Raw genomic sequence first — 17,467 nt, 5'->3', positions numbered from 1 at the left:
GGCGTAGGGGGCAATGTGAGCAAGACCAGGCCATGGCAGGGACGGGGTGAGAGGGAAGCATTGCTCAGTCCGATACCACCCCGGCCCCTCAATCCTGGGTGACCTCGGGAAAGTGTCCTAGCCACTCAGCCTCAGTTTCCTCACCTGGGCAATGGGCAGATTCAACCTGCCTCCCATGGACAGAGGAGGAGATCATCCACCAGGTCTCCAAAGACCTTTTCCTTCCACAGTCTCCATTGCACAGATGGGGAAACTGAGGCTAAGAAGGGGGGCCATTGCTGGCCCAAGGTCACACAGTGGGGTAGGGGCTGAGGTCTGCATGAGCCCCCCCACCCCTGGCTTGGGACAGAAGGGAAGAGGTGGCATCATGGTTCTCAGAGCCCTCGCACCCCAGCAGGGAAGCACCTCTCCAGATGCCAGGACTGGGGAGGTCACCTTCCCAAGGCTCTGAGGGGTCTCTAGGCCCTAGCAGGAATCAGCCCTTCTTTCCCCTCTCTTTACCTTGCCCTTGGTTTTGGGGGGATCCCGGCTCCCTTCATCCTGAGCAGACATGGTGCTAGTCTAAGCAGCTGGAAGGGGTCAGAGAAGATGCATGAATAGGAGAGGTCCCCAGCCTCCTGCTCCACACCCATCCCCCCAACACCCACCTGGATTCTTGGCGTCACCAGGGGCACAAACAGCCCTGCTCACCTGGACTGCAGAGTCCCTCGGAGCAACGGCCAGCTCAGCTGGCAGCTGGCTTTGCTCTCGGCTCCCAGGCCTTATAGGGTCTGGGTCAGGCGCAGGCCCAGCCGGCAGAGGCAGGCGGCCAGTGAGGCTGGGGGGGCCTGGGCTGTCATGTGCCTGCCTGCCCGGCCCAGCGTGGGCCCCAGGCCCAGCACCTTTCCCCCGCTCTCAGCACTGGGCCACCTCTGCCCACGGCATCTGTCCGCACCAGGCCAAGTGACTCATGGGCCAGCTGGGCTCCCCTCCTGGGCCCTGAGGCACTGTCTCCATGCCCTCTGCCTTCGGTTTTCATCCATGAGATGGGTACAGTTGGAATCCCTACTCTGGTTGGACGCCTTGGCCAGTTACCATCTTTGTGCCTCAATTTCCCCTTCCAGACTCCTCACCATGGCCCATAAAGTCCTGTATGTCTTGCCCTGTCCCCTTCATGCCCTCCCCTCCCCCCTCTCCCTCACTCCTCCCTCTCATCTTGTTCACTCTGCCCCAGCCACACAGGTCTCATTGTTGTTCCTCCAACATGCCAGGCTCGGTCCTGCCCCAGGGTCTTTGTAGGGGCTGTTCCCTCTGTTAGTTTGGAGCACCCTTCCCCCAAACACCCACATGGCTCCCCGTGTCCCTAACCTCTGTCAGGCCTGTTTCGTTCCTTGCTGTGTCTCGTGTACTTAGAACAGTGCCTGGCACACATTTTGGTGCCTAATAAATGTTTGGCTAAATGGGCCAACCCATAGGGTGTTTGTGAGCCTGAAACAAGGCTGCGTATGTGACCTATCTACCCCAGTGCCTGGCACCAGCAGCTGCTCAACAGACATTAGCTTAGCCTTGCCCAGGCAGAAACGGGGTCTCTAAGAGGAATGGGGGTGTCCCAAGCAGGAAAGGGATGAGCCACTCTCCAGAAGGTACCTGAGCCAAAATGTGGACAAAGATGGAGTACCATCAGGGCTGGGGGCTCCCTAGAAGTGAGAAGCTGGCCTACTGGGCTTGGACCAACCTAGGAAGGCTCCCTAGAGGAGGTGTCTTGTGCCTGAGGCCGCATAGCCAGGAAGTTGTAGACAGGATTCAAATCCAAACTTGGAGACTGCATGCCAAGTGGGCTGTCTGTGGATGGATGGATAACCAGAAGAATGACGGCCACACCCTCCCTGGGCTGTGTCCTCCCACCTGCCCCTGGGACAGGGATCCTAGCCACGTGCTGGGTGAGGGAGCAGACCCAATTAGTGGCTCTGGGCACTGAGGTGGGAGGAGGAAGGGTACATCCAGCTACTGTGCCTGATGACACCCAGGCTGTTTCCTTGGAGCTGTCACTGTGTTGGCTAAACAGTTTGGGAACAGAACAGGGGGGTGTCCCCCAGTCTGTTTCCTCCCAGCCAATGCATCCCAAGGGTAGCAAGAAAAATTCTGGGTGTGTCCCTCCTCTTCCCCCCAAGGCAGCCACCCCCCAGTGGGGATGGGGAGAAAGCAGCCCAAAACAGAAATATCTTAAACTCTCCAGTCAGGGCACATTCCTCCTCCACCCACAGCCCTCCATGGCTCCCACCTGCCTTGGGGTAAAAGCCCAAGGCCCACAAGGCTCTGCACAACCTGCCCCGTCCCTTCCCTGCCTTCCTCTCCTCCCCGCTCACTCTGCTCCAGCCACACGGGCCTCCTTGCTGTTCCTCCCACACGTCAGGCTCAGTCCTGCCTCAGGACCTTTGCACATGCTATTCCCCCTGCCTGGAACACCCTTCCCTGTATCCCCACAGGCTCCCCATCCCCTTCCCTTTTATTTTTCTCATCATCTACTAACACTAAAATAAGTAATTTACTTCTTTTTTTTTTGTTTATTGTCATCTCCCCTACTGCACTGGGAACTCCGTAGAGGGCAGGATGTTTACTCACTGCTGCTTCCTCAGGGTAGAGAACTGCCTGGCACACAGCAGGCGCTCAGTAAATAATTGTTGGATGAGCAAATGAATGAGTGAATAATAGCTTCCATGGGTGAGACGTTTACCGGGATTCGGCACAACTGCCTTTGTGCTTTCATGCCCATTTCACAGAGGAGAAAGCTGGAGTTCGGAGAGGGAAAGTCCTTTCCCGCCCAGTTGTTGGCAAGGCTGGGCCCACACCCCAGTGTCTTCACTGCTTTCCCCCAGTAACCCAACCCTTCTCTGATCCCAGTATCTCAACACTTCTCTTTCTCTCCCCTCTGTTCCAAACTGATTTCCCCAATGCCGTGCCTTTACCTGGGCTGTGTCTCTGCCAAAATGCCCTTCCCCACCCCGTTCTGCCCATCCTTGCCAGGCCTGGCCCTCTGGGAGCCACCAGCCTTGGGTGGGAAGAGAAGACAAGCTTTCGAGTAGCTGTAAGTCAAGGTGGAAAGGGTTTGGAGCCCTGATAAGGTGGGCTCTGGAGGGTTGGAGGGGAGAGCTCTCCCACTGGGGTAGAGTCCGGGAAGGCTTCCTGGAGGAGGAGACATTGGGGCTGGGCCTTGAGGATGGACAAGATGTGTTCAGGAGATGGGTGGGGAGGTGGGAAGGGCATTCCAGGCAATGGGCACAGCCTGAGCAAAGGCCCAGGAGAATGTGCACAATTCAGGAGAAATGGACCAGAGTATCCGTGTAGGGCAGAGGGTAAAGCCGGAAGCTGAAGAGCTTGGATGTTTGGTCTGAGGGCGAAAGGGAGCTATGGAGGTTCTGGAGCAGGGGCAGGGAGGTGAATCTGGCTGATGGGAAGTGGTTGGAGCTCCCAGAGCCACCCTCTGGACCGAGTTCCAGGGAAGCCAGGGGCCACCCTGACCTCACTGCACCAGAGGGTGGTTTCCCAACCACCCACCCAGCCTTAAAGGAGTCCAAGGAGCAGCCAGGAATGTGGTCAGAGGACAGGAGGGCCCCCACGAGACCAGCCCCTGACCCTTGCCCTGCCTCTGTCTTCTCCGCTTCTGCCAGTGCAGCTGGGGAAATCATGGCAAGACCAGCTCCTGCAGGTCTGGGGAGATGGGGAGAGGAGGGGCTGCTCCGTCTGACTTCTGCCCTCCCCTGTCCTGTTCCCTGCAGTTTCTAAGAAATCCACTTATATTAAGATGATAAAAGTTGCCGTTCTGGGTAGTGCACTTGAGGGGACAGGGCTTACCCCAGGTGGGCTGGGCTCTAGTGATGGAATTCCAGACAGGATGACCAGAGGATCAGGGGAGTGTCATTCCTTCCAGATCAAGAACTCTGGCTTGAAATCCCCTTCTCCATGTCCCCGCAGTCACACACCTCTGAGGCCCCTAGGACTGAGACCCATTCCAACTGGAACAGAGGCATGGGCCTTCAGACAACACTAAGCACCTTTATTCTGGAGAGCAAACCCCAAACAGCAAAGCAAGTGGGTCTGGCAGGTGGAGGGACATGGCCAGGCATCTTTGGGGGACCCCTCAGTCAAGAATATCCAAGCTGGGGGAGGATGGGGCCTCACTTTTCAAAGCCCCAAATTGAAGCCATTGGGCAAAAAGTATGTTTTTCTGGGGAGTTTTGATAAGCTTCTTGGTGGTGGAGGGGAATGGGACCACAGACAGACAAAGAACCCAGCTCGTGGCTAAAGTTAGACCTGAGTTGGGTCTTAGTCCCCGCTCCTCTCCGGGCCTCATGTTCCCAAATGTCCAAGGAAAAGAGGGGAGGGTCCCATAGGAGCAAAGATGGCCAAGGATCCTGAGTTCAGCCCCCTCTCCGCAACTCAGTGTCAAGGACAAGCATGGCCACCAGGGGGCAGCGGCAACCTCAGCATGCAGGGTGGCCATCCCCCTGCCTGTCCGTCCACTGGCAACCTTTGGGTCAGAAGTCCAGCTCGGGCATCAGGGTGTGCTTGTCTGGGTGGCTGGGGGGCTCCAGCTCCTCCTCGCGAATGTCCCCGGGGAGGCCCGTCCCATCCCCATGTTGGGCCTGCCAGGCCCTCTGCTGGGCAGGCCAGTCCATGTGTGCCCAGCGAGGGTCGGGGCTCCCAACCACCTCATCCACCAGGGATTCCAGGTCAGGCAGGGGCTCGGCCCTCTCCACAAGGATGGGTGCGAAGGGCCCGACGAGCCAGGGCAGTGGCACAGCCTGCACCACGAGCTCCAGCAGCTCGTCCACGCTGGCGTGGGCCCGGGCCACACGGCCTCGGCCCTCGGCCAGCGCGGCTGCTGGCACGTCCCTGAAGCAGCGGGCATTGGCGAAGGCGGCTTGCAGGGCATGCACGCTGCGCCGCACCTCGGCCACCTTCTCCTGTGCGCCGGGAGGCAGGCCCCGCACGCTGGTCTCCAGTGCGTCCACCGTGCCCTGCAGCTCCCGGGTCAGGCTGCGGGACAGCATCAGCGTCTCCAGCTCCGCCTGTGGGGGAGGGGTGCAGGGACCTCAGTTCCCCAATGGACAGTCAACATGTCCATCACCCTACCTCATTTTCCTCCATGGATATACATGGACCCACGAACCTGCCTCAATTGCTGCCATGGACACACAATGGGGCATCAATGTGCCTTAGTTTCCCCGATGGACACCTGATGGGACTGTGGCCCTGCCTGTTTCACCCCTACACACATGCAGAGCCACTGACCTGCTTCATTTTCTCCAGTGGACCCACAACGGGACTGTCGCTTTGCCTCTGTTTCCCCATGGACACCCCAACCAGCTGAACTCAGCATTTGATTGGAGACACCTTGAACCCAGCCCCTGGCTGATCTGGAACTCCTCACTGTACATCTCCCTATAGTGCCTGGAAATGGCCACCACCTCACCTGGCTCCGTCTGCGGCCATTCTCCCAGGGTTGCTGGCTCCAGTCCTCCCACAGCTCGTGCACCTTCCCGGGGCGGGCTGGGATGATGGGGGTCACCCCAGTCTGCATGAGGTCAATCTGCAAGGACAGGGACAGTGGTAGTCAGGGCTGGAGGATTTGGGAGTGGGGTAGATTCAGGACCAATCCTTCCCTGCATCTGGCCTCAGTAAGCATGTAGTGAGCACCTCCTGTATGCAACCTTCCTTGCCTACTGATCCAGCCCGGCCAAACTGCCCCTTCTCTGCTCTGTCCTCGACCAACCCCCAAGACCTATGGTTCCCCTGAATTTCACTGCTGGGCCTTTGTCCAAGCTGGTCCCCCCACCAGGTACACTCTCCCCTCCACCCCATCCCCCTGCCTGGCTCACTCCAATTCATGTCTCAATCTGGATGTCATCCCCTTCAGAAGCTCTCCCTCCCCTCCTGGCTGGGCAGACCCTCATCTGGGCCTGACACCCCTAGTGGGCTGAGAGGGCTGTCTGTGCCTTCAGTGCCCAGGTCAGGGCCTTCGCTAGTGGGCGCCCATTGAAATAAATGAGTCCCAGCTGTGGGTGTGGTCCCCACATCTGTAAAAAGTGCATATTAAAAGACGGATGGAGGGCTGGCTGGTTAGAGCACAGTATTATAACACCAAGGTCAAGGGTTCAGGTCCCTGTACCGGCCAGCCACCAAAAAAAAGAAAAGATGAATGGGAATAAACTGTGGTAGATACATGTCGTGGAATATGACTCAGCCATGAAAAGGAAGGAGATTCTGACACGTGCTAAAACATGGATGAACCTTGAGGACATTGTGCTCAGTGACATAAGCCAGTCACACAAGGACAAATACTGTGTGATTCTGCTCATGGGAGGGACCTAGAGTGATCGGATTTAGAGACAGAAGTAGAATAGAGGTTACCAGGGGCCAGGAGGAAAGGGGAAGGGGGAATGATTGCTTAACGAGAACAGAGGTTCTGTTTGCGGTAATGGGAAAGTTCTGGAAATAGGTAATGGTGATGGTTACACAACAGTGTGCATGTTCTTAATGACAGTGAGTCATACACTTAAAAATGGCTAAAATGGTCAATCTTATGTTTATATATATATATATATAAAACATAACCAAAATACATATATGTATATGTATTTTGGTGGCTGGTTGGTATGGGGATCCGAACCCTTGACCTTGGTGTTATAATACCATGCTCTAACCAACTGAGCTAAGCGGCCAGCCCCATTAAGTACATTTTACCACAAAAAGTGGTTATTAGAAAACACAGCGTTGGTGCAAGAACCTACTACACCTGTATCGTGTAAAACACAGACACAGTGCTGGGTACCCGCTGGGCTCTTGATGTATTCACTGAATGAGCATTTATTGAGCCATTACTGCGTGGTGGGTGCTCTGCCAGGTGCTGGGGGTAGGGTGGTGAACAAGCCAGCCAGTACCTGGAACAGAGCCCGGCACAACAAACGTTTGTTGATAGAGCAGAGTAGATCCCTGCCCTCCCAGAATTATCAGTCTGGAGGGGCAGAGGCAATAAACGAGTAAATGAAGGAGCAGATCCCATGGTTTTCCAGAAGCAGAAGCAAGCTGTGATAAGAAGGAGAATAAAGTGTTCCAGGCAGGGGGAACAGCATGTGCAAAGGCCCCGAGGCAGGACAGTGTGCCACATGCTGCAGGAACATGGAGCGGAGAGAGGGAGGATGGGAGGGCAGGGAGGGGATGGGGCAGGTCGTGCAGGGCCTGGTGGGCTGCAGGAGGACTTGGGCTTCTACCTCCGGGGAGGTGGGAGCCATGGAGGGCTGCAGGCAGAGGAGGGACGGGACCTGACTCAGGTGCTCATGGGCGCCCTCCAGTGGCTGCTGCAGGGAGGACAGACTGGGGGTGCGAGGTGGAAGCTGGGGGTCCAGGTGAGTAATAATAGGGGCTGGACCAGCGTGGTGGCCATAGTGGGGGTGAGAAGTGGGTGAATTTGGGATAGACTTTGAAGGCAGAGCAGACAGAATGGCCGCTGTATTGGATGTCAGTGGGGAGGGTTCCTCCCAGGTTGCGGCCTGAACCCCTGGAGGGACGGAGCTGTCGTCAGCTAAGTTGGGGCAGGGAATGTGGGAGGAGCAGGTTTGGGGGTGTCTGACCTCATTAAGCTCAGGAAACAAGAGCTGTTATTTTCCTTTGCAGCAGAGAGTACTGGACAGTGGGGGATGGAGCTGGATGTGAGCTGGTAGCTGAGAGGAGGGAGGATTCGGACGGGTGGCAAGGCAGGGAAAAGGGCACGTTCTCTTTCTTCTGACATCTCCTGTCTGTAAGTTCCAACTCCCACCTCCTCTCATCCACAAAACCCCTCCCTGACTCCCCGGGCTCCTTGAACACACACGTGGCTGGAGGTGACTGAGCCCGGCTCTGCCTCCTCCCTCAGACATGCAGGGGACCAGGTACTCAGCTGGCGCTCAATCTGTGCTTATTGGTCTGGCTCATGAGCAGGGGCGAGCAGAGAACTCTCACCAGCTCTAACGTCTCCTGCAGCTGGGCCAGTGTGTCCTGGGCACGGTGTTTGCTCTGCCTCAGTTTCCCCAAAGAGTGCTCATAGGCCAGATGGCGGATCCGCGCGGACAGGGAGCCCAGACGCACGAAGTAGCCCTGTTGTCTCCTCTGATCCTCCACCGAGCCCACTTCCGGGCCTTCAGCCTCAGCTGCCAGCGCCGCTGGAGGACAGGACAGGGGAGGGGCTTTAGTGTGGCCACCCCCTTCCACAAATGCCCAACACACCTTCTAGGTAGACCAGCCCACAGACTCCCAAGTTTATAGTTTCCTTTTACTAACATCAATCCATTTAATTGTCCCCAAACCCTAAGATGTAGGCACTATTATTGGCCCCATTTTACACATGAGGAAAACTGAGGAAAAGAGAGGTAAAGTCCCACAGTCTGCAAGACATAGACTTGGGATTTGAGCCCAGGCATGCTGGCTCTAGAGTATACTTTACTTACCCATTCTATTACACAGCCCCTTAAAGAATGTATCACGAGCATCTGGCACACAGTAGGTGCTTAAAATGCCTCACTGCCTTTCTGCCAAGGAGGGGGTTAAATCGACACATTCTTCTAGTGTTATAAAGCAGGGGTTGAAAAGCCAAATTGTCTCCAGGGCCAGGCAGGTATAAGGCGGATGTACGGTACAGCAGGAAACAAGAGCTGTTATTTTCCTTTGCAGCAGAGAGTACTGGACAGTGGGGGATGGAGCTGGATGTGAGCTGGTAGCTGAGAGGAGGGAGGATTCGGACGGGTGGCAAGGCAGGGAAAAGGGCACGTTCTCTTTCTTCTGACATCTCCTGTCTGTAAGTTCCAACTCCCACCTCCTCTCATCCACAAAACCCCTCCCTGACTCCCCGGGCTCCTTGAACACACACGTGGCTGGAGGTGACTGAGCCCGGCTCTGCCTCCTCCCTCAGACATGCAGGGGACCAGGTACTCAGCTGGCGCTCAATCTGTGCTTATAGGGTTTGGGGTCTGTCCAAAAAAAAAAAAAAAAAAAAAGTCGAAGCAGACAAAACGTGAAACATTGGGAAATGGTGGGGTTAAGGGAACCGTCTAAAGAGGCGGACGCTATTCAGCCTGTGTCGTTTTACAAGACAAGCCAGAAATCAGGATTTGTAGCACAAAATCTGATTGCTAGATGCATAAAGTGAATTAAAACATTTAAAAGGCATTGCACAGGCCAAATTATGCAGTTTGGAGGGCCACCAGTTTAAGATCTCTGTCCTCAAGTCAATAAACCCTTCATGCCCTTGGGGTCTGAGTGGTCTCGTTCCTTGTGGGATGTGGGTTGGGGGGCTGTGGAAGTCAACCGAGAAGTCAGGCTTGCATTTGACCTCCATATTTGTTGCCGATCTGCTGTGTGGCCTTGGGCAAGTCCCAGACCTCTCTGATCTGTACCATGGGGACCTCTCTGATCTGTACCATGTGGGTGGTGATAGGGCAGGAAGATTCGGGGGGGCTGGGGAGAGGAGAGTGCTGGCCTCACCAAGCTCCTCCTCCGTCATAGGCAGGAAGTGGTCCACCAGCTCCTCGGACTTGCCCAGTACAACGTCCACAGCATGGCTCACAGAGCGCTTCAGCTCCACGCTCCAGCGCCGGCCCCGCCGTGCCAGGCCTGTGACACCGCTGGCTACCGCATCTTTGGCCGAGGTGACCACCTGGCAGGAGGGGCCCCCATTCCAGGTGCTGCAGGCCTCCAGCTTTGTTCTCCCCACCCCAGTTTTCTGGGGCTGGCACTCAAAGACCCCTGGAACCCTTCCTGGTTCTGTGCTTCAGTTTCCCCTCTGTAAAATAGGGGATAATAAAATCCTTCCCCTGCAGGGGTTGTTGAGGGGGTTACCAGCACCTACTGGCATGATATATGTTGGTGCAAATTATTTATTCTTTTTTCTTTTTCGGGGTTGCTGGCTGGTATGGGGATCTGAACCCTTGACCTTGGTGTTACATGGTGGTGCTCTAACCAACTGAGCTAACCAGCCAGCCCCATGCTGATTATTAACAAAAGCCTGCCTCTGCCCCAGAGTCCAGCCAGCACCATCCCTCCCTCCCATCTCTTTTGGCCCACCCCCCTGGAGTTCCCACGGTCTGGTCATCCTGGGTACCGTCTCTGAAGGTTGCTGGAGAAAGGGCAGCTTCTCCTCCAGCTTATCCAGGCCCCTGCAGGCCAGATTGTTCACTGTAGCCACTGAAGAGAGAGAGGTGGGGAGTGAGACTCAGGGAGATGCAGAGGGAAATAGGGACACAGAGAGAGACATAGAGGGAGGGAGTAATAGAGGGAGAGGCAGAGAAAGAGAGAAGGAGACAGAGACAGAGAGGGAGGGAAAAGTTCAGGAGAGACAGAAAAAGACAGGGAGAGACAAAACAGAAAGGAGGCTGGCCGGCTGCTCAGTCGGTTAGAGGGCGGCATTGAAAACACCAAGGTCAAGGATTCAGATGGATCCTCCTCTCCCTCCAGGAAAAGACCCGCATTCAGGAGACAGACAGATTTGTCCACAGAGGCGTGAAGGCCTCCTAAGACCTTAAGCCTGTGTGAATCTAGAGTAGCCACAAAGAGGCTGGGACGGACACCCAGAGCTCTTGGATAGAGACTCTGGAAGAGGGAGACCTGGACCACAGGGAGACCTGGGGGCCTCCCAGCAAGTGGCTGACTCTGGGAGAATCTAGGGGCCCTGAGGGTGTGAGTGGGCCACCAGGCAGGACCCAGCCACCTGGCTGCTCCCAGCCCAAGGTGACTCCCAGCTCAGATGTCCAGTAGCAAGCTCAAGGTCACTGGTGTTGGCTGGGAAGGGGGTAGGGGGGACCCTGGGCTGGGACACTCAGGTGACCTTCTTCCTGCCCCCTGCCTCTCACCCCAGCAAGATTGGACCTCTGAGCTGGTCACAGGGGTCCATGGAGATTTGAGAAATGTGGGGCTCAGACTGCGGGGCTCAGGACAAGTGGAGGCAGGGACAGAGAGGTGGGAGGTTGGACAGACAGATGGACTCAAGGCATGTCAGGCCAAGGAATGAGGGAGGACAACAGAGAGGCAGACCAAATGTGCAAATGGGGACAGAGAGGAGGGGAGACCAGGAATGAACAGGAAAGGGCAGAAGGCCAAGCAAGCAGATTAAAGCGTAAGTGAACAAGATTGAGGGGAGGTGGGATGGGGGCTGACTAGGGGGTGGAACAGGTAGAGAACAGAAAAGGAGATGGGACAGGTGGACAGACTGATGGGGGTACAGGCAGGTGGATGACCCCTGGGCATGTCATGCAGATGGACCAAGGGGGGCCGGGGCAGTGGGGCAACCCACAGATCCCAGGGACTGGGCCAGGAGGACTCACATTGGGGCTGCAGGTGGTCGAGCAGAGGCTGGGCATGGTCCAGGGCACGGGTGGTCAGGCTGTTCACGCACTGCTCAGCCACGCGGCAGGCAGAGCCCAGCAGCGGGTGCCTGTCCTTGGCCGCACTGTAAGCGTCAAAGACCGCAGTGCACGTGGCCCTGACCAGTGGCAGAGCCACTACGCGCTGCACCACGTTCTGTGGGAAGGGGTGGCATCAGAGGGGCCCAGGGGGGAGATGTGGGGACTGAGACACAGCATAGCCCACTTCCCCTCTCTGGGCACGAGACTTGCGGAAAGGTGTATTGAGCGCCTAACTGTGCATAGGTGGTGGAGACACATAAATGTGAGACTGTTGTGGTCCCTGCACCCATGCACAGAGTGTTACAAGTTCTGAAATAATTTTTCTGTTCGACGGAGGAGACATTAGTCTATAGGGGTTAAGGTCACAGAGTCTGGAGCAAGACAGCCCGTGTTCAGTTCTGATTCGGCCACCTCCAAGCTTGTGTGAGCATTGTGAGCATGGGCAAGTGACTTAACTGCTCTGTGTGTTTGTTTCCCCATCTGTAAAATAAGTTTCTAGGGTTGCACTGGGGTATTCAAGGAGCCAATATATGTGAAACGCTTGGGCTATTACCATTATTGTTGTTATGAAAGGTGCTGTGGTGGTGGGCACAGAGATACAGGTGGAGATTCAGATAGAAAAGGGAGAGAGTGGGGCAGGAGCCAGGTAAGCCGACTGGATATCCTTGGAGAGAAGTCCTCCTCCCAGGTCCTCATTAAGCCCTCTCTAGGGAATGGGCAGAATGGAACAGCTCCCTCCATGGTCTAAAATGTTCTCAGTTTCCCAGCAAGGATTGGATGAGAGGGGATACCTGGCCTGAAACTGTCCCAGAAGGGAGTATCCCCACCCTTCCCTGTGCCCCTACTCCATGGGAAGGAGCAGCTCCTCACCTGCTGGTCCTGGTCCCACAAGCTGGGTCTGGGGGCCTGACCTGCCTCATCTTCAGACATGTCTGCTCCAAACAGGGTCACCCTGGGGAGCAGGACAGAGTGAGGGGGTCCCCTGCATGGCAGCCCTCCCTGCTCTTTCCCAGGCCCTGGGACCTGTCCAGCTGGGCTTTGTGACTTGGACAAGTCTAGTTCCCTCCTGGGGCCTCAGTTTCCTCATCCGTAAAATGAGGTATTGTTCAGGGCACAGACAAATGCAGGCACAGGGCTCTGCAAACAGTAGGTGCAGAATAAAGAGCCTATGACAAGGTGGGGGTACTGTAGTGATTCAAAGCGTGGGCTCTGGTGTGAGAAACACTGGGTTCAAATCCTGCCATTATTTGCTGTGTGGCTTTGGGCAAGTGTCTTCACCTCTCTGGGCGGTTTCCTTTTCTATAAAATGAGGAAGGTCCCTGCTGCCCCTGCGCTGACAGAACTGCATAAGCAGCCCCCTGCAGGGGTGGAGGTGGTAGCTGCAGAATCCCAATTAACCCACAGTCCGTTTGACAGGGCAACTGAGGCACGCAACAGGTCCATGCTGGGCCCAAGGTCACTCAGCTAGCCAGAGTCAGAGCGGGGAGCTCGACCTCAGGCCTCTGACTTGCCTCCTTCCCCCACTTCTATCGCTACCCGAGCCCTCTCAGCCCTGGTCCCTGCCCAACAGGGTCCTGAGCTCTGGCCAATTGGGTCAAGGGTCTCAGCCACCTGTTCCGGCCCATCATACTCTCCCAGGCGGCCGGAACCCTCGCCCAACCACCGATCCGGCCTCCTACCCCGAGCCTGGGGGCGCTCGCGCACTCACCTGGACGCCCGCAGCCTCAGACCCCCGCTGCCTCCGCGGACCCCAGACTCTGGCTCAAGTCTCCGCCCCCGCCCGCCCCGCCCGCCTTATAGCAGCTCGGGGGGCGGAGCCTCTGGGGACAGACCAATGGGGAGAGGCTGTGAGAGGGCGTGTCCACGGGGCGGGGCTCCAGGCTCGTCCCGCCCTCCCCTTGGCCGCACTCTGCTTTTGCCATAGCAACCCGGGGACGCTGGATGCCAAGTATTGAGCTACTTTCATTGGCCACGTTTGGTCACCTGTCAGCCTCATTGCTGTTGCCGCCAGACACTGGAGGGCGATCACAGCTCCCACTGCCTTGCCGAGTGACCTTGGACAAGTCCTCAATGACTTTCTGGTTTTTTTGCGGCTGGCCAGTACTGGGATCCGAACCCTTGACCTCAGTATTAGCAACGATGCGCCTTAACCAACTGAGCGAACTGGGCAGGCTTTTTTGTTTCTCTGTTTTTTGGCAGCTGGCTGGTAGTTTTTGTTTGTTTGTTTGTTTGTTTAATCTGCCACTTAACGAAGTCAGGAGCCAGGCCAGCCTTTTCTCAGATCCCCATTTTACAGATAAACAAACTGAGGAAACTCAGAAAACTTAAGCCACTTGCCCTGGTTCCCACAGCGAGTAAGGGCTCCTGTTCAAACCCAGATCCGCTAGACTCCAGACCCCTGCCTTTCATCACGATGCCTTCCAGGGGACTGAGAAAACTGGATATGTCACAACACCCCAGTTCCCACAAGCCCACCACTACGTCGGCAGGTGGCCCCATAAACCGAGTCATAAGAACACAGCGCTCTGGACCCCGCCTGTTCCCCCAGCCCCATCCAGCCCCTTCAAGCTTGCCCTGGTTAGGGGCCCCGTTGGGTTATCACAGGTCAGTCAGCATGACAAATTGTTTGGAGACCTGGGTAATCTGGTTTAACTTAAACCTTGCCCAGGACACAAGTTCTGGCAGAAACCCACCAGTAAAATGACACCTGGGCAATGGTCAGGGTTTTATTTCCAGTTAAGTTCCAAGATAGGGGGAGGGAGGACAAGCCATGGGCCATTGATCCCAATTGCCATCCATTATGGGGCTCATGTCCCACACCCCAGACCCCAGGCATGCCTCTCCTTTCCTTGGAAACTCCTTCATCCTGGAGATCTGCGAAAGCAACTTGGGAGACACAAAGAACACAATGAATGCCAGTTCATCCAATTCCTCTTGTAACGGTTATTTATTTAACACTTCAGGTCTGCCCCCAAGCTGAGCCATGTTGCATAAGAAGAGACTCGGTCCCAGGCCCTGCACTCAGAGCCCCTCAAACTGGGGAAGACGAAACCAGATAAAGACAAACCCATTGTAGCCAGGGCTTGGCCAGAGGGAGGGTCCTGGGAATGTGGGGGAGCCCAGAGACAGAGACATCTTGGGAATGGGGAAAAGGCATTCCAGGAAGTGGGAACAGCTGGGACCAAGGTTAGGAGGCTGGAAAGCCCACAGTGCATTTTGGGGAACCTGGCCAAAATGAGTCCCAGCAACAGTGAGATTATTTGCTAAGTGGGGTGCAGTGTTCTTCCAGGCTCCACCCCCCACCCCCACCCCAGCCCCAGGCCTCACAGGGACCTGGCCACTGCTAGGAGCGTCTGGCCCTTCAGGGCTTTAGGACTAGCACAGCGTGTGTCATTCCCAGAGAACATCTTGTCTTCATTGGCCACAAGCCAGTGATAGAGGTCGTGCAGATTCTGATCACAGGTCCAGGGGTTACCGGAGATGTCAAAGCCGTCCTTCATGTCCCGGGTTGGCTGCCCTAGGGATGCCCAGAGCCCCTCAGGCACACTGGTCAGGAAGTTATTGGAGAGGTCCAGCATGTCCAGCTGCCTCAGGCCTTGAAAGGCGCCAGCTGCCACCACAGCCAGCTTGTTGTTGTTGAGGAAAAGATAGCGCAGGCCCGGCTGGGGTGCCAGCAGGCCCTCTGCAAGCTCCTGCAACCTGTTGCCCTCTAGATGCAGCCGTTCCAAATGCAGCGGGCCCCTCAGAAGGTCAGGCGGCAGGGTCTTCAGCTGGTTTTCCCCAAGGTCAAGGGTGCGTAGGACCGTGAGGTTGGCCAGCAGTCCAGGGGGCAGTGTCCGGAGGCGGTTCCCGGACAGGTCCAGAAACCTGAGTGCTTTCAGGCCTTGCAGCCACAAGACCTCCAGGACTTCCAGGCGATTTTCCTTCAACACCAGGGTGTCAAGGGATGCCGAGGCCTGGAAGAGGCCCGGGGGCAGCCTGGTGAGGGCGTTGCGGGTGAGATCAAGCACCTTCAGTTGCGGCACCGGCAGCAGGAACTCAGCTGAGAGGTTGTCCAGCCGGTTGCTGGAGAGGTGCAGTTCCTGGAGATGAGGGGCGCCGTGCAGTGTGTCTGCTGGCAGCTGGGTCAGGTTGAAGAACTCCACAGCCAGGAAGATGGTGTCAGCTGGGAGGTATTGGGGCACTCTGGCAGGCGGGTGGCAGGAGATGGAACTGCCATTGTCTGACTGGGACACCAGGCAGCCTTTGAGGCTTGGGGTGGCCCCCTGGGACGAAGCCACAAATAGCAGCAGCAGCAGGAACAGGGTTCTAGAAAGATGGGGTCAAGGCCCCAGCAATAACAGAAGGTGCTTCATAACCAGAGTGAGAATGGGACCCACAATCTGCCCCTTCGTCCCACTGCCACCACCCTGGACTGGGCAGTCACTTCCTCTTCCTCTCCTGCCTTCCTCCCTCAACCCACTCCCACCCCCGACAGCTGCCAGAAGTGGCCCCTTTCCCAGGGAGGATTCTGATTCTATGAAACTTGAGTTTCTGAGTCTGAGCTCCATATACTACCCTTCCCCATCACCAGCCCAGCCCCAATGGGCTGTTAATCGTTCTCAGTCCATCTTGCTAGTTTCTTCTGATCTGGCTTGTGTTCTGGGTCCATTCTTGTCTCCCTGGCTCCTGTGTTTTGAAGGCAGAGCCAACGAACTCTTACTCATCCCGCAAAGCCCTAGCGTCAATGTCCCCCTTTCCATGAAGCCGGCTCTGCCTGTCCCAAGGAGAGCTCTCAGTCCCCGCTCTGGGCTCCTCCTCTTTCTGCCCAGCCCTGACCAAACAGGGTTAGGTTATCTGTGTCCAGCTCCGTCCAAGTGCTTGGGTGCAACCCAGGGCTCCAGCTGCAAACAGGAGACTCTGAACATGAAAAGTATGTTCTGCTTTGGGCAGGTCTGGGCATTCGGTCTTGGAAAGAGGTGGTTTACAGTTGGCACCATAACACTTGGTGGCCTGGGGCTTCTCCTCCTCCTCCAGGGCATCCCCGTCCCAGCAGCATTAGAGATCACCTGCACAGCCTTGGTCACTGTAGCCCCAGGCCTCTGACAAGGAGCCTCTACCCACTCCCTGCCTGGCCATGCAGCCCACCTGGGCTTCTGCAGGTGTGTGTGTGTGTGTGTGTGTGTGTGCGGGTGGGAGGGAGCCTGTCTGTTCATGGCTACAGTTGGTCTGGTCCAGCCTGCAGATCTGTATCTGCCCCCTGTGAGTTCAGTGGGTCAGATGAAATGTCCATGTGTCCCTGTATGGCCTGGTGTCTAGGCCTGCCCACGATGGATGGGGTAGGAACCTACCTCTGGTTTTGTGCTCCGTTCCAAGAGGACATGGTGGCCCTTCTCTTTTCCTTCTCGGTTCCCTGGGCCTGGGGAGGTAACCTTATACCTGCCTGCAGTGGGGGCGGGGAAACAACCATGGGGAAGTCCACACCTCCATTCATTTCCTGGTAGGGGCTGAACTTGAGCCGGGCAGGGGAAGGGGAGGAGTGAGGATTACACAAACTGCTTTCTGGCAGTTTTTTCCTGCCCCACCCCTTTTTGGCTCTGCTTCTAAACCGAGATTTTTCCCCTTGCTTCCTGGGTTTTTTTTTTTTCTGGGCAGCTGGCACAGGGATCTGAACCCTTGACTTTGGTGTTATCAGCACCACACTCTACCAACTGAGCTAACCAGCCAGGCTTGCTTGCTTTGTTTTTTTTTGGGGGGGGGGGTACCCAAGAGTCTCTCTAGCTGAATCCCCACTTCTCCCAGCTGAGGATTCCAGGGTCAAGGTTCCCTGGGTGGTGGGGATAGCTCTTTGAGCAAGTTATTTATGATAAGCTTGAACAACCAGGAAGCTCACTGAAAAGAACATCAAAAAAAAATCTCTTGTCTTCAATTCATGGCATTTTTTTTCCCCCTGGAACTCACAAGTTGTTGGGTATTTTTGTTTTGTTTTGTTTTTAAATGAAGTGATGTTTTTTTTTTTTTTTTTTTTTCCGTGTCCGGCAACGGATCGCAACCCTCAGTGTTGCCCCCGTACCGGG

The 17,467-nt window shown here is 56.1% G+C and overlaps 2 protein-coding genes across 2 annotated transcripts; both read right to left on the bottom strand.

Annotated features, from left to right (window-relative positions):
* Window positions 1-4,436: 4,436 nt before the first annotated feature.
* On the bottom strand, window positions 4,437-12,341 carry PLIN5 (perilipin 5). Its single transcript, XM_008592514.1, has 7 exons — window positions 12,282-12,341; window positions 11,331-11,526; window positions 10,112-10,194; window positions 9,496-9,667; window positions 7,978-8,177; window positions 5,453-5,569; window positions 4,437-5,048 (listed from the first exon to the last, which is right to left on the bottom strand). Exons 1-7 carry the CDS (start codon window positions 12,339-12,341, stop codon window positions 4,515-4,517), a joined length of 1,362 nt encoding a protein of 453 aa, XP_008590736.1. The 3' UTR covers window positions 4,437-4,514.
* A 1,783-nt stretch (window positions 12,342-14,124) lies between these two features.
* LRG1 (leucine-rich alpha-2-glycoprotein 1) lies at window positions 14,125-16,821 on the bottom strand. The gene is made up of 2 exons (XM_008592513.1): window positions 16,742-16,821; window positions 14,125-15,719 (listed from the first exon to the last, which is right to left on the bottom strand). The coding sequence occupies exons 1-2, from the start codon at window positions 16,771-16,773 to the stop codon at window positions 14,735-14,737; spliced, it is 1,017 nt and encodes a 338-aa protein (XP_008590735.1). The 5' UTR covers window positions 16,774-16,821; the 3' UTR covers window positions 14,125-14,734.
* Window positions 16,822-17,467: the final 646 nt, after the last annotated feature.

This window comes from Galeopterus variegatus, unplaced genomic scaffold, assembly GCF_000696425.1.
Source record: "Galeopterus variegatus unplaced genomic scaffold, G_variegatus-3.0.2 Scaffold7981, whole genome shotgun sequence".
NCBI lineage: Eukaryota > Metazoa > Chordata > Mammalia > Dermoptera > Cynocephalidae > Galeopterus > Galeopterus variegatus.
The sequence above is the reverse complement of the archived record's forward strand: the minus strand, read 5'-3'. Positions and strand labels throughout refer to the sequence as shown.